Here is a 24,242-nt window from a genome sequence, read left to right on the forward strand (position 1 = left end):
TATGGATACAAATATCCAGTTTATTTTAATGTATATGCAGTATAAGCATCATAACTCAAATGTTAAACAATTATAAAAATATTATTTTTAGACATACGCAACCTCATAACACAAATATAAAAAACATTGCGATATAATAATAAAAGCTATAAGAAATGTAATAAAAATGTTGCCTAATCAATATCTATATTAACGTATTAAAATATTATTTTTAATGCATAAGCAATTTAATCAACATAACAGTATGTAAACACATATGGTACTATATGCATGCTAAAAGACAGACAATTGGTTTTATACAATATAACAGGGCCCCCCACTCTGTCTCTGTTCAAAAGGGTGCTTGGCCTGATTTAGAGGTTTCTGTCAATGTCTCAAGAGTGCAGGAAAGACATTGAACGTCAATGAACGTCTTGAGAGCATTGTAAAGACATTCATATGAAGACATTCATACTGAACAGGGTTAAATGCATTCAGACATTTCCCACCCTGAGAAGACGTGCACGTTTAGATGTAGGTTTGAGACCCCAGAACCACAAACTTTCCCTTTTCACCCAGACTGCAGTGCTACATAAGTGGGGTATTTATTGTGGTCTGTGCTCGAACTCAAAACACATCTCAGAGTGCACACGCACCAGCAGGTTTGCTCGGTCAGTTACCCGTCACCACGCCCCAATAGGCATGCTGCATCATCGTGATTGGTCAGTAAAGATAAACACGGGCCAGTCCCAGCTCAGAAGGGCGACGTGTTTGAGAAAAGGTGCAGAGAGGCGGCCCAAAAGAGACAAAGGGCACCTGGGAATGTTTTCATCTGCCAGAGGCCATCTTAACTCGGAGAAGCTCGTGTTACATTATGTAATTGGGCCCGTGCGGCCACCAAATGGTGTGTGGCTGAGGTGGGTGTAGAAGGTTTTGATAGAGGAGAAGCGATGCAGGTCCCAGGGCGATCACCTGTGATTCAGAGAATGGGGAAGTTTTGCAGAACTCCAGGAGTTGTAAATGACGTTTCAGACCACTCCCCTCATGCTTCGATATCTTTCTCCCATTCTCCGAAATGGCGATAATTGGAGATGAGAGCTACATATGGTCCCTTCAATCCAACCTCCCCCAGCCCAAGCTAAAGCTCATTAAAAAGGTTGCTTGTTAATGAGCTATAGGGATCACAGAGCGTCCCACTCATTAGAGGAGCCAGAGATACTGGCGTGAAGGTTTTGTCCCATTACAAAAGAAGGGAGCTGTTAAGATGACTCCACTCCCCTCTGGTTTCTCAACATCCCGTTTCAATTCTTTCCGGCTTTGTCTTAATCATCTCTCCAGATGTATAATCACACTTTTTTTAGACACGTAATCTACCTGACAATCTCATTTATTCCATCTAACCCTATTCTTTGAAGGCCGACCTGAATGACCCAGCGGTTTAGTCAGATATGACTGTACTACTAACGGACAATGACTCAACAACAGCCGTTAGAGGACAGCGGTTCATCTGTGCAAATACCTGGTGAACTCGTGATGCGATCTGAGACATGTAGCGGCAGGTTCGACTTCACCGTTTGTGCAGTCACATTTTCTGGTTCTCACATACTCATACTAACACAACACACTCTCTGACTGTGCCTCTGTCTTTTATTTATCATACAAATAGGCATGGAAATACAAAATACACAGCAAATGTTGTGGGCTATGCAGGGAATTCTGGGAGATATCACATAAGACATGACATTTCAAATCAACAGAAATTATTATAACAATATACCAGGGACAAAAAGAGCTTCGTTTTCGCTGCTCCCTGAAGAAACGGACACAACTGGATGTCCAACTATTTTCACATTTGTAAATACAAATTTATTCTACCGTATTTTTTTTACCACACAAACATAAACTGTAACATAACAGTTCCCTGACATTGATAATCATAAAACTGTAACAAAGCAAACATTCCCTGTATAGATTTATCATATATCTGGTCTCTAAGTCTCTCACACATACACAAGTGCTCTCTCAATGGGTCCACCTTTCAAGAGGGTCAAGCGCTGTTGTTTCCTACCTAGTCTTTCATCAGAAATGAGGCTTTTCATTCACACGACCACAAAAAAAAAACAACCTGGAGAAACCACGGACAAAAAAACTAACAAAAAAACAACATAACATTTCTATGTGCTCGGCAGTAAAACAATATAGTCTGTAAACGGACTAAAAAGGCTCACAAAATTCAAGGAAAATGAATTTGTTGTGCAGTATAGAGGCTATATAAACAAATATGCGATACATTTTTGTGGAATGTGTTACAAAATGTCAGCACAAACTAAAATATATATATTTACACACTGACATTCTAAATGACAAACAAAATGGCAAACAAATGCTCTTTAACAGTAATAAGTGACAGTGAACATGTATTGCCACAGACCCAATCAGTCCTATTTAATATACAGTATCAAAAAATGAAACAACCCTGTAAGATAGTTGGGAAAACATAAGCTCAAATCTGTCTACTGTTATACTGTCTATTAACTAGACCAGGGGTGTACAATCCTGCTCCTGGAGGGTCAATCTCTTGCAGAGTTTAGCACGACCTATTCTGCCTAAAAGTTCTAGTAAAGGTCCTGAAGACTTTGATTAGTTGTTTCAGGTGTGTTTGATTGATTGGAGTTGGAGCTAAGCTCTGCAGGACAGCGTCCCTCCAGCAGCAGGACTGTACACCCCTGATGTAGACCACCCCCATTTTTGAATTTATGAACCTTTAAGGCTCTGCGGTAGAGTGCCACAACAGTGTAATCCCACTTCATAACTGCATTGCAGAATTCAAAATCACATTGGTAGATCACCAGATCAGGCTGCTCAGTCTTTCTGTGTGACTGTCTTTTGGGCTCAAAAAAAGGTGACTTGCAACCATCTCCATATACTCTCTGCCTGTGTTTTACTAGTTGCAATTTTGGGTTCGAAGTGCCTTGACGATGATGAAGAGTTCCGAAGTCCTCCAATATTGCATGACAGGATTTAACAGTAGGCACTTGTACTGATATGAGAATCTATCAAGCCTCGGACAGTATCAGCGTTGCACCCTAGAGCGTCTCTAAGTACTGTGGTGAAATTGAGAAAGGTCTTCTCAGTTTTTTGATAAGATGAGCATACTGGGTTGTGGGCAGAAGATTATTAAGCTTGGTGGTTTTGGTCATGATCAGTTGTATGCTACGTTTATACTGTGGTTTGACCTAATGCCACAGTGCTGCCCGTTTCCTCAGAGGTAGGTGGCTCATCAGCGCTGACCCTCATCTCAGCATCCTCCTCTCTGAGCTGCTCTGATAGGTCCGCATTGGATTCTGTGAGCATTGTGATGGGAGCTCCTGATTGATCACTGACAGAGTCGTCCTCCAATTCGATGTTGAGGCCGTTGTAATCAGTAAGCGGGCCCTGGCTGTAGGCACCAGCACTGGCGTGAGTGAGTCCATGGACCTTCTTGAGGTGTTTCTCCAGCGTGGCATAGACGGTGAACGGAACGGAGCATAGCTGGCACTGAAAAGGAGCACGTGTCCCACGGGCGCCATGTGTTTTCATGTGGCGTGTGAGTTTGCTGCTTTGCGCGCAGGCATAGCTACAGAGGCCGCAGCGGTACGGTCTTTCGCCCGTGTGGCTGCGCCGGTGGACTGTTAGGTTGCTGCTGTTGCGGAAAAACTTTCCGCAGAACTCGCAAGCCTCTTCTTTTTTCTTCTTGCCCCCTCCGCTGGTGACCTGCCTCCTTTCGTTCTCCCGCTGCCAGTCCCGGAGCATCTCCACGGCCTCCACCTCACGCTCCCATTCGCCTTGAGGATGATCTTCCCGTTCTGGACGCTTTGGTGTGCAGTTGCCGCTGGCGATCCCACTCTCGCCGCTTCCACCTGTATCTCCGCTCTCCAGAGAGCCCTCTGAGGGGCTGCCATAGGGAGATGGCTGCTGCGGTTCACCTTGACCCTCCTCATCGGCTTCTCTCGGAGCTTGGTAGTAGCGCAGCAGATTGCGATTGGACTGCGAAGACATCAAGATCAGGCTAGAACCTCCTGGAGGCTTCCCAGCATCTGTACTTGCTCCGTGACCAAAGGAAATTTCATTATCTCCCTGTCCAGCAAGTTTTCCGTCCTCATCTGCACTGGCAGAATTGGGATCAGTTTCCCGTCCAGCAGCAGGGTGGCGGTGACTCCTCATGTGTCGTGCCAGTTCGCCACTCTGGGAAAACGTGAGCTGGCACACGGCGCAGTGGTAGGGCCTATCGCAGGCGTGAGTGCGGCGGTGGGCGGACAAGCTGCGCATAGACTGAAAACCCTGGCCACACAGCTCGCAGGAGAAGGCTTTGTGAAGTGGCGGAGTTGAGTGGGGAAAAGGTGAAGCGGCTGGTGGAGATGGGGACGGGGAAGGTACTACTCCGCCGTTGTTGCAGCTAACCTCCGCCAGGCGCTGCAAACACATGGAGAAGTTCAGGCCCTGCAGGTCACGTGGTGCAATGCTGGAGCCGTGGGGAGGCTTGTGAAGGGGGGCAGATCGCCGAGAGGATGGCCGGAATGCAGAGGCCAGTGTGGCGCCCAGGTGACGTGGATCCATGATGGCTGCCGGTTTTGATGTCTGTGCAATTCTGTCATCCTCCACCTGGTAGATGTTGAGAGAATGTGCGTTCTGAGCATGCTGGAGGAGAGTCCATGCGCTGGAGAACACACATTGACACACCTGGCAGGTGAAAATGGAGGGCTCTTCGGTTATGGAGAGGAAGAAAGAGAGATAGAAAATTATTTCATTAGTCAAACAACCTAAAAGCTACATTTACATGCTAAAATTACTCAACACATTAACAGATGGCATTTTTTAAAGGGCAGTGCATTCAGGAGATTCAATGTGGGTCAAATGCGAACAAAAAGCCTTTCTCACGCTATATAACCCTGTATATTTCTAACAAAACATGCTGAGTGGACTGGAAATATGTCTATCATCATGACGACATAAATGAAACATCAAAAAGAAAAGGCTGCAGGCGAACTTGATCATTTACAGAAAACAGAGCAAAACAGGTAAAACCACAAATACATGTGAAAACAGGGTAGGTACACTCCAAGGCTATGTTTAGAACAATTTCTAACATGCTTCTTATGGCATATTGCATAGCTAAAAACGATGTTAAATTAAACAACATGCTGAATGCAATAATAAACGCTTCAAACAGGTGCAATGTTGTCACATGACCTCAATACACTGCATGCTCAATTCGGTGATATCATCTTGGTTTAATTTATATAGCAGTTTTAAATAATTTTTGTGTGTATAAACGTCAGTTTTTACCAGTCCAATAAAATATTCAAAAAAGAGAAATCATGGCGAATGGGATTTCCTGCTGTGTGTACTGTATATTTTGGGTACCTGTGCACTGAAACGTGTCCATATCATATTGCTCCAAAATCCAAAGGCTAAAATTAGAACTCATTTTGTTTTCGAAAATGTAGCTTATTTTTCAGAAACACTATGATTTTTTATATTGTGACATTTTCATTAAATTGTAAAGTATTTATACATCATGGCTGAAAAAAAGAACTGTCTAAACTTCACGATGAAAATATTTTCTTGATGTCAAAAAAAAAATCTTTAACAATTTTTCATGTAGCTAATTTTTTTCTTCTCATTTAAGAATGAAATGTGACCCGGACATGTTTTCTTGCTAATCACCTACATCTGCATCCTGCTAAAATAATTCAAGTATGCATGCTACAGTCTACATGTGACAAAAACCCATCCTCCTGACCTAGCGCATCACCTCACGAGAACACGTTTTTCTCATTCGACTAATTTTTTCAAGCAACTTTTTTAGGAAAGCTTCATGTCACAACCCCTGCAGGTGTCAGAGCAATAATGAGCTGGTAATAGCGCCGCTGTTGAGTAAGGCCTGAGCAGAAAGCCTTGCCTGATTAAAGGTGTGCTCACAGGAGAGCCGGATGACTGCGGAGAGAGAGATTGAGACAGAAGCAAATGAGCACGGATGGGCTCCTTTAGCAGCTCTGGTGGTATTTTTAAACGTGGTTAGCTTTGTCTCTATTTCAGAGAGCCGCTCGCCAATTAAGCTGCAAATTGCTAATTAGTGGAACGGGGCAAACGAAGGTTTTATGCAAATGAGTCCTGACTCAGCCTCCTTGATAAATGGGGCCTGTCTGCAAAGAGGATCCCAAAACTGAGAGAAATTCATTTCATTTTTTCCATTCTCTTACAAAGGGTTCAAAGCAGAATGCTATAAGCCTCTTTTACATCTCCTCAAGTCAAAATCCTTCTGCATTTTATTGGGAGGGGGCAAAGAAGAAGATTAAAAAGAGCCTCTCCTATTCTCTTCTCTCATACTCTGTGCCTGGAGAAGAACTCGAGTCAAAAAGCAAGAAGCCGATCTCTGAGTCTCGGGGATGGAGGTTAAAACAGGGATGAAAAGGGGAAGGATGGAAGAAAAGTGTTTAATTGAAGAACAAAAAGAAATAGCTGCACAGGTCATGAAAAACAACAGAAAAACCATTGCCCCTGTGACTGCACCTTCGCCCCCTCCAAACAACACCCCTTCTGCTTCCAAATCTCTCCCTCGGGTGGAGAGTGCGAGGAGGGTGGAGGGGGGCTTTTGTCTCAGGGTCTTGGAGTGAAACATAATACCCAGCCTGTCTCTCTCTCTCTCTCCTTTGCTTTCATTCTTTCCCCTCACTCTTTTTGTAAGGATTCCCATTTGGCCCAGGGTAGCAATTGCATATTAAGCAGAAGCAATAACCGCTAATTAAAAATGCAGATTGGCTGAGAGCGCTAACGAGCAGCAGGCAGAATCTTCTCTCTCTAGGGAACAGAGTGAGAGAGAGAGGGAGAATGAGAGAGAGAATAAAGGGACAGTTGAAAGGAAGAGCTAAGAGAAAGCTGGAGGAAATAAAAATAAGACTATTGATACATTGTCTACACTAATTCAATAATCCATTCCACTGCACCGCTGTCTCCAAAATCTCTCTATGTCACTCTTTTACATCCACACAGAAGCACACACACACACGCACACTCCTGTCTGATGGGTTGTGGGCTAACTGAATTTTCATTGGATGAGTCAAAATGAAAGCGCAAATACAACACATACAAAACGCCCTCATCCACCCAAGCAGCACAAAAATGTATAATTTTGGGGTCCAAGATTTGCCAAGAATTAGGATACTTTTAAACTCTGCCACCCATAGAACAATGTTTTTCAACCAATACAAATACTTTTAAACCAATACAGGTTTTTAAATGATTTGTGTTTTTAAAGTATATATTAGTGTTCAACGCGCTATGTGAGCGTTCAAAATGCTATGAGAGCAATCGATCTTAATAAAAAAATCTAAATCTAAAAAAGTGGAAATTAATATGTAGGATTAAATATCAAGTATGGGGTAATATTCTAAAAAGCAAAGTCTAATATCAACAGATAAGCAATAAGGTACCATTATAATAGACCTAACTACACATAACACAAGTACGTAAAATACATGTGGTAAAAATGGCACTGGCTTTTTTTTCTATGGTTATGATTTTTAAATAAAGCAATAAGCCCCAAGAAGCCGTGGTTTACAGTGAATTTATAATAGCTAAGGGGCGTTGTTAGGCACGACGCGAAGCGGGGCTTCACGGGGCTTCACGGGGCTTATTGCTTTTATAAAACAGTTATTCCATATATATGTAGTTCGCATCGTGCCCAACAACGCCCCTTAGCTGTTATAAATTCACTGTAAACCATGGCTTCACGGGGCTTATTGCTTTTATAAAACAGTTAGTCCATATATATGTAGTTCGCATCGTGGCCAACAACGCCCCTTAGCTGTTATAAATTCACTGTAAACCATGGCTTCACGGGGCTTATTGCTTTTATAAAATGGTTATTCCATATATGTAGTAAGGTTTCACAAAATAAAAGTGTAATAATATTAATAAAAACAGTATTCTTCCACCAAACAATGTAGTTCCTCAGAAACAGTTGTGGTTGCAATAAAGTGGTTGCCGAGCAACACACAAAGCAAACAAAGGTGTATGTCTGTAGAGTAATTTACAACAGCTTCGAACGTGGCTCAACCAATCAGAATCAAGGACCGGAACTATCCGTTTTATAACTTTGTTTTATATAACTACATCATATTCCTACAAATGAAATATGTAAATACTAAATACTTAAAATAGTTAGGGACTCTTAAATGAGTGTATTTGCTTTTTGGGTGTCATTGGCTACCGTTTTAGATTGTCAACAGTAAGAATTTTTTCTTTTAAGAAATGGATACTGCTTTCAGCTAGAATGCATTAAAGGGTTAGTTCACCCAAAAATTGTGTCATTAATTACTCACCCTCATGTTGTTTCAAACCCGTAAGACCTTCATTCATCTTCGGAACACAAACTAAGATATTTTTGATGGAATCTAAGAGCTGTCTGACCCTGCATGGACCGCAATACAACTTAAATGTTCCCAAGTCCAGAGACGTAGCAAGGAGATCTGTAAAATAATCCATGTGACATCAGTGGTTCATCCGCAATTATACGAAGCTATGAGAGTACTTTTTGTGCACAGAAGAAAAAGTTCAATTCGTGTCCTCCGCATCACCCTGTAGCGCCATTTTGGAGAGTATCCACTAAACAGCATATGCTGTTGTGTGTCAGCTGCATCACACGGATTATTTTACAGATCTCCTTGCTACGTCTCTGGACTTGGGAACATTTAAGTTGTATTGCGGTCCATGCAGGGTCAGACAGCTCTTAGATTCCATCAAAAATATCTTCATTTGTGTTCCGAAGATGAACGAAGGTCTTACGGGTTTGAAACGACATGAGGGTGAGTAATTAATGACAGAATTTTAATTTTTTGGGTGAATTAACCCTTTAAATTGATTAAAACTTACAGTAAAGACGCTTACATTGTTACAATATTTCTACTTCAAATAAATGCCGTTTCAACCATTTTGAACTTTGATGATAAGAAATATTTCAGATCTGGCAACCAGAACCTGTCCATTACAACAACTCACCATTCACTTACTTTCATATAACACATGCTCATTTTCAAGCAAAACTTCTACACTTCAAACAGTTCCTTCTCAGACGCCATCTCTTATCTCATTCTTCTGTCACTGAAGTCTCAAAATCTTTGCGTCAATAATAACCCAAGACTGTTGACAGTGAGGAAGTAACACATTAGTATATTTTGCAGCTCTCACCCGGACACCTTTATCAGCAACATACACCTTCACACACAAAAAGAGGCAAAAGGGACTGAACCCCAGAGTAGCAAGAAAGATAGACGGATGGAAGCGGAGCACAAAAAGGAAGGAAGCGCAAACATGTGTACGTTCAGGAGGGAGTGACCCGAAAGCGAAAACATGTTTCGTTGATAATAATCAATAATCATTTGCTTGCCTCTATAAACAGTCAGTAATTACAAACTAATAAATGTTTGCTTTGCTCATGCTGTAGAGTGAAAGAATCCTGCCCATATGAGGAAGCAGTTCAGGTCACGGTTCAATAGCATCACCCTGAGAAACACCAACCCAACACCTGCACAGGCCGATGATTCCCTTTAGGGCCAACTATTGCACTGAAAAACACACTAGCTTTGTAACACACCCCCCCCCACCAACATCCTGTTTAACAGTCAAAAGAGTTCAACGTTTCACCAAAATTATTCTCATACAACTCATAAAGATAGAGGTTCTTTATTGACATATTTGCTTTTCTAAAAAGGTTCTTTGACTATTAACGTGTTCAAATATTAAAACCTGCATATGACAGTTTTATTATTTCTTTAATTTGCATTTTTTCCTACACATATCTATTGTTTCGCTTCAGAAGACATCGATTCATCAATTGGATTGCTTTGTGTGGTTTTCAAAGCATCAACTTTAGCTTTCCTATACACACGCATTATATAGACTCTAAGAAATGGATTATTTATCTTAAAATCGTAGTTTGTGTTCATCTGAAGAAAGAAAATCACATACATCTGGGACAGAATGAGGATGAGAACATGATGAGAGAATTTCCCGTTACGATGAGAGTGTCCCATTACAAAAGGTTCACTGGTGAACCCAAAAGGTTCTTCAATGAAGTCTTTGCAAAAACCCTCCTGGAACCTTTATTTTTAAGACACTGCGATGCTTCAACAGGCAATAGATTCATAACTCAAGGTCAACAAATGGAAAAAAACGTCAAATTTTGAGACTTTATTTTGAATAGCGCAGTAAGAGGATGGGAGCGAAGCAATTCACAAAGGACTCTGGGAATAACACACCATGTCAGCACCTGCTATGACTGACAGTGCTGGAATAATGAGGAAAGTGTGTGTGTGTGTGTGCCGCTTCACTGAGAGCTCTGGGAGTTGTGAGGTTTGGTGGCCTGACTGTGCCGTGTTTACCTGGCCACTTCACCTGAGAGACAGAGCTAAGGAGATGCTCAGGTGTGCTCAGGTGCCTTTCCGCCATCCCCCAGGGTGCATGTATAAGTGTACGTTTGCTCGTGTGTGTAGCAGAACTGCCTATCTCTTCCACACAATTAGGCTTGGCGTCTCTAACTCTCCAACTCACCAAGGCCTCAGCGCCACAGCAACGGCAGTCTAATGAGCTGGACTGGGGACGAGGTCGTTAAATGAGGGGACAGTTTTACAAAAAAAGACACTAATTAGCACCTAGAACTCACCGGCTCGGTTGGCCTCCACCCTCACACCTGGCTCTTCCTTCCATCTCCTGTCCGTCATACGCCGGAGCTCCACGTAACCCACCTCCACCTGCATTCCTTGGCCGAATCGGTGCGTCCGATTGGCCGGAGAGGGAGGAGTGTGGACCTGAGGCCGGGCTCTGGCTGTGCCGCACCCGCCCTGTTTGTGCTGGATGAAGGTGAGGATGTGGGCCAATGGGAAGGCTTGACCACACTGGCCACATGTCAACAGGTCACGGCCTCCATCATCCGGCTGAGGGATCTGCTCAGGTGACGGCGAAGAGTCGGCGGGGATGACTGTGGAATTCGGAGCGTCTGTGAGTGGAACAACGCACAAAAAAAGCTGTAAAAACACTCTTTGTTCAGAGAGTCCCTTGGAACTCTTGAAATGACCCAACTGAGTGGCTCTGCAAAAGCCTCGCTTCTCTTCTAATGTGCTACTTTCAGTTCTCTGCAATCGTCGGCGTACTGCTAAACTGTCATCATCAGCACGGCTCTGTCTGGTCAGCAGATACTGACCACTTCCTGTGTCTCTGCCACCGAGGTCTGCTTTGCACAGGAAGTAGCGCGATGCAGCTCCGACCCGCTTGAGCAATTCGCCCATTAGAGCATGCTGATGTATCAGGCACTTTGCACTGTACCATGCTCACAAGTCTGCTGATCTAAACAAGGTGTCTTTCACACCACTCATAACCGCTGAGGCGAATGAGCGATGCAGCATGTAAATCTAGACAGGCCAAAGCTGAGCCAAACAGGATTTTGCTACCAAGACTATGAAAAAAAGCCTACTTTGAGTGGGTTAATACCAACTTTTAAAAATGTATCTGTGCATAAACTGAAAGTCACTTTAATATTTTGTCTCTTAGTGCACATAATGCTGTTTTTACACTACAAATGTGGCACAGAAGCGGCATTTAAGTGCATTTAAACTGAATAATGCTGCACAGAGGACACACGAGATTTTTTTTTTTCAAATTAATCCTTTAAAATGAATTATTGAACAGAAACATTAAACTATAACTACTCTGCAATAATAAAGGCAATGTTTAATGATGCAACGTTGCTGCATTAATTTACACAGCAGCATCAGGGCCTCTTGAGGTGGATCAAATCTGCATATTTTAATACATATGCGTAATTTAATTTTTACACACAATTAATTTGTGCAGACACAGATCATAGGCCGAGCACCTTGGCTGTGTAGAGACCTTGAGTTAAGAGAGGAACTTGCCCTTTGGCCTGGGTGCCCCTGCTGTGGTCATGGACTCCAGATCTCTCTCTCTCTCTCTCTCTCACACCTTACAGCCTGAACTGGATCCACCTGCCCGGTCTAGGCTGTCCATGCCGATGCAGGTACAGACAGTCCCGCGGAGGGGAGGATTTCACCAGTGGTTACTCAAAAATGTCACCTTTCCTGTTTCAACAGCTCTGGTTGTTTGTGCCGACACGCAAAAGGCGCGGCTGCCTGCTCGCTCGCTCGCTCTCACACACACACACACACACACACACACCCACACCCACACACACACACACACACACACACACACACACACACACACACACACTGGAAATCTGGAAATTTTAAGTGAATCGGTTCTTTCGACCAATTCGCTTCAAGCGTTCAGCGGTTGTCAAGGACCACGTGATAACGGAAAACATCTCGCTCTGGGGATATATTACATGCACCAAATCGTTCAGTACAGCCATTTATAGGCACATGTTGCGGTTTATTACTGTTTACTATTAATGTGGATGTTTATAATTTGTGTGTCTCAGTTCAACTGTAGCCTTGATTTAGCTTAGTCAATTAGAAGCTAAATGTAATTTGCATTTGCATTATAAACAATACTCAAATTAACTAACATCTCAAAATTAAATAAGTTAATAGGCTAAGCGTGTTAAAAACGCATTTAAATAAAAACAAACAGTCTCGTATCCGTGTTGATATAACGGTCATAGTTACAATCACGCCGTAAACGTGTTTTAGTAGGTTTAATTAGTAATTGTTCTGCTATTCGGTTTTTAAAGTAGCTAACGTTACTTTTTAGCCCCGTCAGTGAAATGCTTCGTTCAACCGATTCATTGAACAAATCCGTCTCAACCATTAAACTAGACTCAAGTCTTGTGGTCAGGTGAGACACGCACAGCTCCCCACAGATAGAAGATAAAACAAACAACAAAAATATCCTGTCATGATCAAAACAATATTTCACAGCAATATGTACACGCATTCGTTTTACGGTGACTAGGTTTAGCGATCGAGTTTTCAATTATTCAAGCGACGCGCACTTGTCAGCGGGTAAAATAACGTGTTCACTGGCATCAGAAAATGAGGATTTGTGGAAATAAAAATGAAACCTAACGGAACAATTACGTTAGTAAGTAGACGCTAAGGTGTGAAAGGGACGACACAAAACAAAGATATTGTGAAAATACAATAAGGAAGTGCTATGTTATTGCTCCAACTCGTTCAGTGTCTAAGAAACTTAAACCTAAAATCCCTTAAGCAGCCTGTAAATGTAAAACTGACAAAGAACGACACACACACACACACACACACACACACACACACACACACACTGGAAATCCGACTCATTTAAGTGAATCGGTTCTTTCGACCAATTCGCTTCAAGCGTTCAGCGGTTGTCAAGGACCACGTGATAACGGAAAACATCTCGCTCTGGGGATATATTACATGCACCAAATCGTTCAGTACAGCCATTTATAGGCACATGTTGCGGTTTATTACTGTTTACTATTAATGTGGATGTTTATAATTTGTGTGTCTCAGTTCAACTGTAGCCTTGATTTAGCTTAGTCAATTAGAAGCTAAATGTAATTTGCATTTGCATTATAAACAATACTAAAATTAACTAACATCTCAAAATTAAATAAGTTAATAGGCTAAGCGTGTTAAAAACGCATTTAAATAAAAACAAACAGTCTCGTATCCGTGTTGATATAACGGTCATAGTTACAATCACGCCGTAAACGTGTTTTAGTAGGTTTAATTAGTAATTGTTCTGCTATTCGGTTTTTAAAGTAGCTAACGTTACTTTTTAGCCCCGTCAGTGAAATGCTTCGTTCAACCGATTCATTGAACAAATCCGTCTCAACCATTAAACTAGACTCAAGTCTTGTGGTCAGGTGAGACACGCACAGCTCCCCACAGATAGAAGATAAAACAAACAACAAAAATATCCTGTCATGATCAAAACAATATTTCACAGCAATATGTACACGCATTCGTTTTACGGTGACTAGGTTTAGCGATCGAGTTTTCAATTATTCAAGCGACGCGCACTTGTCAGCGGGTAAAATAACGTGTTCACTGGCATCAGAAAATGAGGATTTGTGGAAATAAAAATGAAACCTAACGGAACAATTACGTTAGTAAGTAGACGCTAAGGTGTGAAAGGGACGACACAAAACAAAGATATTGTGAAAATACAATAAGGAAGTGCTATGTTATTGCTCCAACTCGTTCAGTGTCTAAGAAACTTAAACCTAAAATCCCTTAAGCAGCCTGTAAATGTAAAACTGACAAAGAACGACTTCTGATACGACACTGAACGCTCGTCAGCGACGCGTACAAATAAAAACATGAGGGTAACGTTAGGTTAATTATTTCAACTCCAATGTCAAGTTCAGTACACGCACTGGAGTGAGCCACAAACCACGTGAAAAGTTATTACATCGATTACGCGTGCTCTCATTCTCACGCTCCCACAGTATTCAGATTCGGTTCTACATACATATGTGCGTGTTCTCGTTTACATGTGGATAAAGTTGTCTTAAACCCAGCTTACCTTGCATTGCGCTCAGGTGTTGCGGTCTGCTGCCGAGTTTACGTCTGGACATAGTGAGAGAAGATCCTCTAAAACTACACCAGAACTAAGCGGACACTAGAAATCTCATAAAACGGCAGTGATGTGTGACTTGACTGTCGCTCAGTGCTGTGCCCCTCAGTGTTCAAGTTCACACTGTCTGCTGGCCCTACAGGAGGAGGAGGAGGAGGAGGAGGAGGAGGAGGGCATGAGCAACGCCTCCAGCCCGCCCATCATCATCCTCCTCCTCTTCTGCCCTCTCTTATCATAATTGACCTCGTTAAACAACTCTGCTTAGGCAACAGCATCAGGGCCACTTTAAATGATCCAATCTCTGTCTTTTCCTTATCTATCTGTCGTATTGAAGGAATTATGTAAATAGTCGCTTTGATGGCGCGCAGCTGCTGCTCTGACACCAATAAAATGTGCTGGTTAAGGATGTGGGTGAAGAGGAAGTGGCTTTATCGAGGTCGACTGAGACAGGTGTTTGTTTTGCTGTCCGGCTTATTTCGAAACCCAAAGTAACTGTCGCTTTACTTTCAGACACTTGCTTCTCTTTTGTGGAGGGCGGGGGTAAATACAAGCACGCGGGGACTGCTGAAATTGGTCTTCGTGAATATCAAGTGCTCAAATTCCCATTCAAAATAACTGCAATTTTTGTCGATTCACGCATTTCTTATAGTGAAGCGCGCCATCTGGCGGTTACAATAGGTAGCGGTTGTTACGCCAAAGAAAATGCGTTTTTGTTTTCGATGTACACGAGTAAAACACTCAAGCCAAAGTTATTTTTTTCCATTCATTATTAGCTTTTTATTTCAATGTCAAAACCTGTGATCTTAATACAAGAAAGAACCACCAGACATTTACATTGTCGAGTGAAAAAATCAGGGCATTTAAAATCAGCATTTTCTGTGCAAGAAATTTCATCACTCTTAGACGAAGGGACTATATACACAATGATGAGGTAAAATGGGTAGATGCACCCCCCAAAACACCAATTCTTTTAATCACCCTCACTCATCTCGTTTTTCTTCCATAGAACACAAAAGCAGACATTAGGCAGAATGACGTGTTTCCTGAAAGTCAGTTATATGTGTTTGGATCAACCTGAGGGTGAGTAAATGACAGAATTAGCATTTTTTTGGGTGAACTCTCTCTTTGATGGTGGTTTAAGACACAAGGAAGAGCATAAATTTCATCCCACTTACGTCACACAATTCAACACCGATCGACTCCAAATAATCTGCAAAAGTTAATTAGAATCCTAGCAGCTCAAAGCATTCCTGGCAACCCTGCTGTGTAATATCAAGAATGGGAGGTGAAATGTGTTTTCAGAGCATGATGGTGTTAACTTGTACATTTTAGAAATTATTTGTTTCCATTGCATCCAGTTTAGAAGATGTAAAAGAAGCTGAAGTGAGTGAAATTCATTTTATTGATATTTTTCCCCAAACTTCTGAGTAAACTCTTGCCATCTTGGTCACCATTCTGTTTGACGTCTTAGGGCCTCGACTGTTTTATCAGCCGATTCTTCAGTACCGGTATTGAGGACTCCGTGATCTTGAACGTGATCTCCTATTGTGGAAGACAGTAGAAATGTTTGAAATGAGCCAGAACAGTACGTTTAGATGAAATGGACAAGTGTGGCTGGTCCAGACTGGTTTAGCATACCTTCTGGATGAGCTGTAGTCCCGACCTGTGGGGTGTTCAAGATTTATGATTAGAATCTTCTTCATGAGTATGTTTTTGCAAGTGTCTTGTTACCACACTGTATATATCAATAGAATTCTATCACTACCAAAAAAGAAAACAACAACACACAATTCAATCCACAGAAAGAGTCTTGTTTCAGTTATTTCATAATGTGAATAACAATACGACCGCATCTCTTTAAGAAGAGGGGATTCTTTGGTGGGAGGCTCTTACAGCACAGATAAACTCACCGTATTTGTCATCGGGGGAGGGCGAGTGACTCTGACCTCCATACTGTTTCTCCCATTCATCCCTCTCTTTTTCCCGCCGTTCTCGCTCCCTACAAGACCAAACAATGACCGAACTGTATCCTCTTCTTTACAAACCGAGAGGACAGTTCCCACATGAACATGCTGCACATGTATATACATGCTCTGACTCACTTCATGCGTATTTTCCGTGCCATTGCGCGAAGAACTCCTTCTCGTTCCTGCGATGGGAGGGGGAAAATACATGAGCGTTAAAAAGTAAAGAACTACCTGGAATCACCCCTCCTACCCACATACCAACTGTACACCCACACTTTTACCTGTCGCTTGTTCTCTTGTTGCTGGATCTTGGCTTGTGCGGCCTTCTTATCCGCCTTAGCTGATGAAGGTGAAAGCAGAAGGTGAGGCAGGGTCAACAGGCTTTTATTTGACATAACATGCTGCTTAGGATGTGGTATATACACTACTGTTCAAAAATTTTGGGGTCAGTAAAAAAGAAATAAATTAATATTTTGACCAAATTTCAAATTTATGACCAAAAGTGACATTAAAGACTTTTATAATACTACAAAAGATTTACATTAAAAAGCTGTTGTTTTGAACTTTCTATTAAATCAAAGAATTGTGAAAAAAGTATCGGTTACCACAAAAATATTACGAATTACGATGAACAGAAACATATTAAAATGATTTCTGAAAAATTAAGCGACACTCCAAGACCATTTACTAAAGCCGTTAACTCCAGGCTGCTGAAAATTCAGCTTTGCGATCACAGGAAAAAATTATATTTTAAAACTTTCATTTTCTTTTTAAAATTAATTTGAAATTTTCTTTCATTTTCAATGTAAAATTCACAATTTTCATAATAGAAAACAATTGTTTGAAATTCAATAATATTTCACAATATTACCGTTTTACTGCATTTTGGTCAAATAAAAGCGCAGCCTTGGTGAGCATAAGAGATATCTTTTTAAAAAAAAGTTTTGAATTGTAATTTATTCCTGTGATGGCAAAGCTGAGCAGCCACAAGATAATTTAAAAGAGATCCTTTCCAGTCGTCAATGTCACAAGATCCTTTAAAAATTATGCTGATTTGGTGTTCAAAAAACATTTATCATTGTTGAAAACAGCTGTGCTGCTTAATATTTTTGTAGATATTTTGTGCACATATGTCAACATTTAAAGTGGATCAAAAAAGTGAATCAAAGTTGTCCAAAGACAAGAACGCTTCTAGGTTTTAGGACAACTTTGAAATTTTTTGATCCATTTTAAATGTTGACTACTGTATATAAACAACAAAAAGGAAAAAATACTTTTGAATAGCAATGTAAAAAAGATGCTTGAAACTTGCTAAAGATTGCATTCACCAGTGTTTTAAAATCATTTGTTTTATTAAAGCGTTTGAGCGTTAATTGATGTCAAAGGTAAGAACCGACAGAAATGAGAATGCACAATAAATATAAATATACAAATAATGCTAACTGATATGGTATCAATATACTGTGCATGCCTAGCATAAATATGGAATAAAATGGTTCCTGCATGCCTGAGATAGTAACTCACATTGCTTGTTTAGAGCCTTCTGCATACGGAGTTTGAGCTTCTCTTGTGGTGTCATCTTGGGCTGCAATGGACACAGTGACTTTAGAAGAAGTACGATGGAAAAGTTTATGCAAAGAACAGCGGCAGACAACAAAGGAATCTAGTTTACTAGCTTAAACTTGTGTCATGTCATGCAGAAGGATGAGAGTGTTTTAAACTACATACAGATCATTTATATGCTGCATGTTGAACAGCAGCAGACTGTCCTGTTTCAAAGAAATGCCTGTGATGTTTAAGTTATAGATGTATTTGTAGGGATATGGCAAAGTGCAAAGTGTGAACAGAAATGGAGGCAGCCAGCGCTATGTCGACTCTTCTTCTCACCAGGTCAGGTACGTCAACTCGATGGAACAGTTACAAAATGGCAGCTACTGTAGCCATTTCAGAAGGTGCTGCCTTGAAGCTGTTCAACCTTTACACACAAGGACAATCTGTATTGACTTATGCAGGTGTGTTTGTGTGCGAGTGAGTGAAGTTGCTCTGCCTGCCTTGACAAGCCCAGTGCAGAAGCAACACCTGAGCTGTTTAACTGCTGAGCAAACCTGCTAAGAACCTTTATTCCTTTGTAGTTTTCCTTTCATCAGCTCACGTTCTTTCTCAGGTGTCTCTCAACAACCCATCATTCAGATAATACTTAGTAAGATAAATGAGAAGTACATGTATCATTTCTCTAAATAGAAGACAAATCTATAGTGCTTCCAAAGAGCACACAGAAATATCTGGGTCCTTCAGAGATAGAGTTGGTCACTTCCTGCTTCTTTCTTACAAAAATAAATAAATAAAGGCAAAAAGTGAGTTGGGTAAGCTCAGATATGGCTGCTCTTCAAAAGACCACTGCATTCTGTAAATAGAGGGCAGCTGATCACCAAGTGGACAGCCAATCAAAAACACATTTCAAATGAGAACAAGGGCTCTTTGAAGAGCCAAGAGATGGGCAGGAGCCCCGGCCTGATTGTTAACTGCATCAGCCTGTCAGGGGTGAGGGAGGCGGAGTCTTTAGCAACAAATTCGAGATATATCAAATTCTTACTGACTTTGGCAGCTCCAGTCTCTTTACCACCAGGAGTTTCAGGCCTGGGGGAGAAAAAAAAAAATGATACAATGTTTGGTCAGTAGTCACTTATGAGGCATAGGACAGTAATATTAATGATGATGATGATAATAATAATAATAATAAATCAATACTACTACTAATACTTTTATTTTACATAAGTAAAATTGCAATACTACAAATTTTTAACCCTATAAACTCTACTGTATCATATTTGATCCACAAATTTCTAAGGCCTCTAATGCTATACGTTCACAACTACAGGCAAATGCGGCCCAATTTTTTTTGTGTTTTGCAATGCAACGACAGACTGAACAATCATATCGGAATAGCCTACTCTTTATGATTAGTTTTCGGTCCTTTGTATTAAACTATACATGCATGCATGGTGCTGTTTTTCCCCCCCCTAATTGTTTAAGCAACCAAAATTATGCCTTTTAAATTCGAATATCATTTGAATTCTGATTATATTTAAATAGAAAATTAGAATTTAGTCATTTTGACAGCCCTAGTGCACTTGGATGGGTTAAATGCAGAGCACAAATTCCCAGTATGGGTCACCATATTTGGCCACTCGTCACTTCACTACTTTTTCAAAGATTTTACACACCCAAAGTAAGGCTGGGCAATCGATTAATTCAAATTTAATGTTTTTCCATGATTAAATTTTTTATAAAATCGAGGAATGTCGATTTTGAATAGAAATATTACCAAACGTTAGAATTACGGCACTTTGACAATATGCCAATGATAACCGTAAAGACAAAAGAATGATCCAACTGCTTATCGGTGCACATGATTAAACGCTCACGTGTGACACGCTCTGTGAAGGACCGGAAGTAGAAAATATCACTAGGTGACATTCACACAGAACGCACTTTTGTGTTGACAATGATGGGACGCGGGCAGTGGATCAGGAAAAAAAAAGCAAGAATATGGGGGTTGAACGTTGTGTTTTTAGAATGCTATTTCATGCATGAGATGCTGCAAGAGCATTTTGCTCAGTGCTGTGTCAGAACTCACAAGAATTACAGTGACAACACTATACAAGCAAAACATGAACGTTTGTATCATAAAAGTTACATTTTATTATTGTATAATTTTATTAAAATAAAATGTATTTGAAAAAGCATGAATTTCATTTTCTCAAATTCATGGAGTTTACATGGGTCACATTTCTCAGGTCAGAAAATCGCATCTTTGACTTTTTGATATCAAGGTGGTAAAGTGAATCTTTAGCGCTTATAGGTGTGTTGCAACTTACTTTCTCAGTTTGTCTGCAGAAGCAGATGCAGGTGGAGCAGAATGGGAAGAGGGGGAAAGGCTGCGGCTTGCAGCAGGTGAGTGGGAGGGGCTTTGACTGACGCTCCCGCCCCTCCTGTATGCTGAGCTGCGACTCCGACGCTGGTAACGATCACCCGAATGAGAACGCGAGCGAGACCTGAGGGAGAGAGTGGTACTTCCGATCAACTTTTTTTCTGAAAAACTTTTTTTCTTTAAAAAAAATCAAAGCATCTACAAGGGTTTGAATATCTTTAGCAAGATCTCTTGCCTGGTTCGTCTGCGGCCTGTGTACCGCCTCCCCCTGTCCCGGTCTCTGTCTCTTTCACGGTTTCTGTCTCTACCCCGATCTGTGGAACGAGACCTAGTCCTGTCGTATCGTCTCCTCGAAACAACTCCACCACTGCGTTGCCGTGAACGGGAGTCAGACCGCCGGCGAGAGCAAGATCGAGACCTGGAGTAACGGCTGTCCCGTTCCCTGCCCCCACGAGAACGACGACTCCGGCGGGAGCGTGAGGAGGAGTGTGAGGACCGATGCGAAGAGGAGCGGGAGGAAAAGGATGAGTGGCTGGAGGAAGACCGTCTTCGGCTAAAAGAAAAACACAATGAGCTATGTTATTACAAGCAACTTTTATTAAATCACAAGACAAGCCAAAGAGCTTCCAGTTAATTACCGTTTTTAACACTGAATATGCCACAAACAATAATCAACAGGCAACTCAGACAATGGTTTGGTTGGTCTCTCAACTATTTCAAAATATCATCAATCATTTAAGCTCAACCTGTAGCAGTTCTCTGGCTACATGCTAACACAGCTGAACACGCTTATGAATAAAAGAAGAAAAAAGCCACTAAGGAGCCATAAAGTAGAAAGGGGAAGTTACCGACCGGGAGCCCCTGCTATGACCTGCGGTGTTGGAGGAGGTGTGGCTTGACGCCGCTGCAGGTGGGGCTTGTGCAGCTGAGGCTCCCTCATCATCACTGCCCCCGAAGCTGGTGATGAAAGTGATCTTATCATTGCCTGGGGTTCGAGAACGAGAGCGTGACTCTGAACTTGAGTCTGACTCTGGCCTGAGACAAAAAAAAAAGGAAAACTGTAGTAAGAAACATTCCTATTAATACATGATGTACACAACTTTTCAAAAGTTTGGGGCCATTACTCCAATCTTTGTCACATGATCCTTCAGAAATCATTCTAATATTCTGATTTTGTGCTCCATAAACATTTCTTATTAGTATTAATGTTGAAAACAGTTTCTGCTTAGTTTCATTTAATTTCATTTGAACTATTTTTAGGATGAATAGAAGGAAAAAAAAAATAAAAATTTCTTTGAAATAGAGATCTTTAGTAACATTATAAATATAATTTACGGTCACTTTTGATCAATTTATGATAAAAAAAAAACAAAACCTCACTGATCCCAAACCTTTGAAAGGTAGTGTATGCAGTTGTAATCAGTTTAAAGTTTCTTTTTTTTTGTTGTTTTTCTTCTCATTTTATAATTTTTGGTCATACTGTATTGTGCCTGTTCATTTACCCTATTTTGACAATTAGATTACCTTTGCCATCCTCGAACACTCAAAACTAATCATATATAAAACAGTTAAATATATTCTTTGAAACTTTAGAGTTCCAATTTATTTAGACAAAATGCTATTGACTTTTTAATAGTCCATTTATTGGTTATCAGCAACATGAAAATTAGTTTAAAGGTATTGGTCAGAAATGCAATATTGGGGGAACCTAAATTTCAATGATTTTGGTGCTTAATATTACATTATGTATATATAATTCAAAATGAAAGTGCAAAGTATCATTCCATGAACACTTACCGTTTGTAGGGGTCATATGTAGGACTGTCTCTTCTGGCATAGCTGTTTTTGAAATGTACATACATATTGAATTCAAATCAGTTAACCAATTTTCAATCAAAACAATCAGCAACATGTGTAACTGGTGCACATTATAAAATATACATACACTAAATTTTAAATGTCAGTTAATTGGGTAGTGGTCAGCGGAACCAAAAAAAGAGACACTAAGTTAGACTTTTATTATTGAGTAGAAAAAACATCATTGCTTATCTTGGGAAATTTGTAGCTGATATTGTATGGGCTGTTACCTGGGTGGGCTGATCTGCCTGCCTTTCATATACTTCTCTCTAAACTCTCTTCGCTGTCTGCGAGACCGCCGGCCCTGATGGAAACAGAACAACATTATTATTACAAATACTAATAATCAAACACAAACATCTTAAATGGGAGAGGACATTAATAAGATTCTGCCCATACAGAGTACATGGCCTTCTCTGCCTCCAGTGCTTTTGCATGTTTAATGGCCTCCACTTCCTCCTTGTCCTTCCTCAACATCCTGCCACAAAGACAGACTGGATTTTAACTACTTTTAACTATTTTAAATATCACGTTTGCATATTAAGTACAGTGCATTCATTTAGATCTTGTCCAAATACACTCATGCTGTGAATTTTAGTTAAAGAATGAGCGAACGAACCATACAAAGTCCCCATCTGCCATGCCGTAAGTGGTGGCCATCTTGTTAATCTCCGTCACTTGCTCTGGATTCAGTTCATCTACATCCACCTCAACATCTACAAATTGGGAAAGCATTCACACACACACGCACACATTGTAAGGGTGTTACCTTCTAGGGGTGCTTCGATTGATCGGCTACCGATCACCATCGGCCGATAATCGCTTTGGGATGATTAATCGGCAGTCTCTAAAAAGGCCGATCTCAAAAAAAACTATCTCAAGCCGATGACGCTGCCGCAAGGTTTGGAACGACATGCAGCGGCACCATCTCAGTCTCTGTCTGGAGCGGGTGAAATAATTATAATGCTGAAGGTGAGGTACTCACCTTCATATTAATTCATTAAATAACTTATAAAGTAATTTGAAAACCTTGTGTGAGACGTAATTTCACAAACAGCGTGAGTGAATCACCGCACGCGCTCTCACGCTTTCTCTCTCAAAACACGCAAATGGCTTCAAATCACATCGCATCTGTCTATAAGCGAGCTGCACGCTGCACAGTTGACAAAGGAATTGTCACTTGCACAATCGAGGCAGTGTCACAAGCGTCACTAAAGTTTATAAATTGCATTACATTTTAATTCTTGCCAGTGTTTAACCATTAAGCGCTCGCGCGCACTTCTGGAGAAATGCACCCTTGCAGCGCACACACATAATGCCAGGTTCACATTACTCCGTTTGCAGTGCGTATGTGGTGCGTATTTTTTCCACGCTCATGTTAACGGATTAATAAAGCGTTTGTTTGCAGTACATGAATTGACACGAAAATGTAGTAATTACACCATAAATGCATATTATTAAAGTCTACTGTGTTTCACAGTTTCACAATATGGCTTTTTGGCTAGGTTTAAAGGGAAAGAGCACTTTTAGATAAGGCAATAATAGATGGCACTCGTGGAGGAAGGAAAACAAAGTTCTTTATGAACTGCAGGATTGCTTGTAATAAAGATTTCAATGCAAAAGGAAAGGCAGTAGAGCTGACTATTTCTGTCAATGGTAAGTTTGTGATAAAGTAGCTTAATTGTTTTGCCACAACTTAAAATATAAATCTAGAAGTAAATGCAAAAGTAAAAAGCATTGAATAAAGTGTTGCTTATATTTATTGACTTTAAACATGTCTGTGAAAGATTGTATTACTGTACTGTGTAAAAAAAGAATTGCAATGCTGAAAAAGCATTTTCAGTGACAATGTTTGGATTTGAAATTAAAATAATGGATAAATGTTGTGTTTGTGGTAAACAGCCACGGATCAGTAGTGGACTCCTGTG

General features: G+C 40.8%; 2 protein-coding genes across 2 annotated transcripts in view; both read right to left on the reverse strand.

Annotated features, from left to right (window-relative positions):
* Positions 1–1,781: 1,781 nt before the first annotated feature.
* On the reverse strand, positions 1,782–14,746 carry znf296 (zinc finger protein 296). The gene is made up of 3 exons (XM_016237016.1): positions 14,509–14,746; positions 10,682–11,014; positions 1,782–4,721 (listed from the first exon to the last, which is right to left on the reverse strand). The coding sequence occupies exons 1-3, from the start codon at positions 14,558–14,560 to the stop codon at positions 3,199–3,201; spliced, it is 1,908 nt and encodes a 635-aa protein (XP_016092502.1). The 5' UTR covers positions 14,561–14,746; the 3' UTR covers positions 1,782–3,198.
* A 566-nt stretch (positions 14,747–15,312) lies between these two features.
* The window catches only part of clasrp (CLK4-associating serine/arginine rich protein), a 16,863-nt gene continuing 7,933 nt past the window's right edge, over positions 15,313–24,242 (reverse strand). The window contains exons 7-20 of the mRNA XM_016236976.1: positions 22,934–23,030; positions 22,714–22,792; positions 22,545–22,618; positions 22,255–22,296; positions 21,310–21,492; positions 20,693–21,010; positions 20,405–20,581; positions 19,124–19,163; positions 18,051–18,111; positions 16,808–16,866; positions 16,662–16,708; positions 16,470–16,558; positions 16,198–16,222; positions 15,313–16,101 (exon numbers count right to left, since the gene is read on the reverse strand). Of these exons, the coding sequence (XP_016092462.1) occupies positions 16,059–16,101; positions 16,198–16,222; positions 16,470–16,558; positions 16,662–16,708; positions 16,808–16,866; positions 18,051–18,111; positions 19,124–19,163; positions 20,405–20,581; positions 20,693–21,010; positions 21,310–21,492; positions 22,255–22,296; positions 22,545–22,618; positions 22,714–22,792; positions 22,934–23,030 (1,334 nt within the window). The 3' untranslated portion in view covers positions 15,313–16,058. The remainder of the gene's footprint in view (positions 16,102–16,197; positions 16,223–16,469; positions 16,559–16,661; positions 16,709–16,807; positions 16,867–18,050; positions 18,112–19,123; positions 19,164–20,404; positions 20,582–20,692; positions 21,011–21,309; positions 21,493–22,254; positions 22,297–22,544; positions 22,619–22,713; positions 22,793–22,933; positions 23,031–24,242) is intronic.

This window comes from Sinocyclocheilus grahami, unplaced genomic scaffold (genome assembly GCF_001515645.1).
Source record: "Sinocyclocheilus grahami isolate Dianchi unplaced genomic scaffold, SAMN03320097.WGS_v1.1 scaffold503.1, whole genome shotgun sequence".
In the NCBI taxonomy this organism is placed as follows: Eukaryota; Metazoa; Chordata; class Actinopteri; order Cypriniformes; family Cyprinidae; genus Sinocyclocheilus; species Sinocyclocheilus grahami.

Bases quoted from the DNA above. Each gene is read 5' to 3' on its own strand.
- znf296 (XM_016237016.1), bottom strand. From the start codon at position 14,560: ATGTCCAGACGTAAACTCGGCAGCAGACCGCAACACCTGAGCGCAATG. The intron at 11,015-14,508 runs GTAAGCTGGGTT...TTCCACTCACAG, and splicing joins ACACCTGAGCGCAATGCAAG to ACGCTCCGAATTCCACAGTC. The intron at 4,722-10,681 runs GTGAGTTCTAGG...CCATAACCGAAG, and splicing joins GGTGGAGGCCAACCGAGCCG to AGCCCTCCATTTTCACCTGC.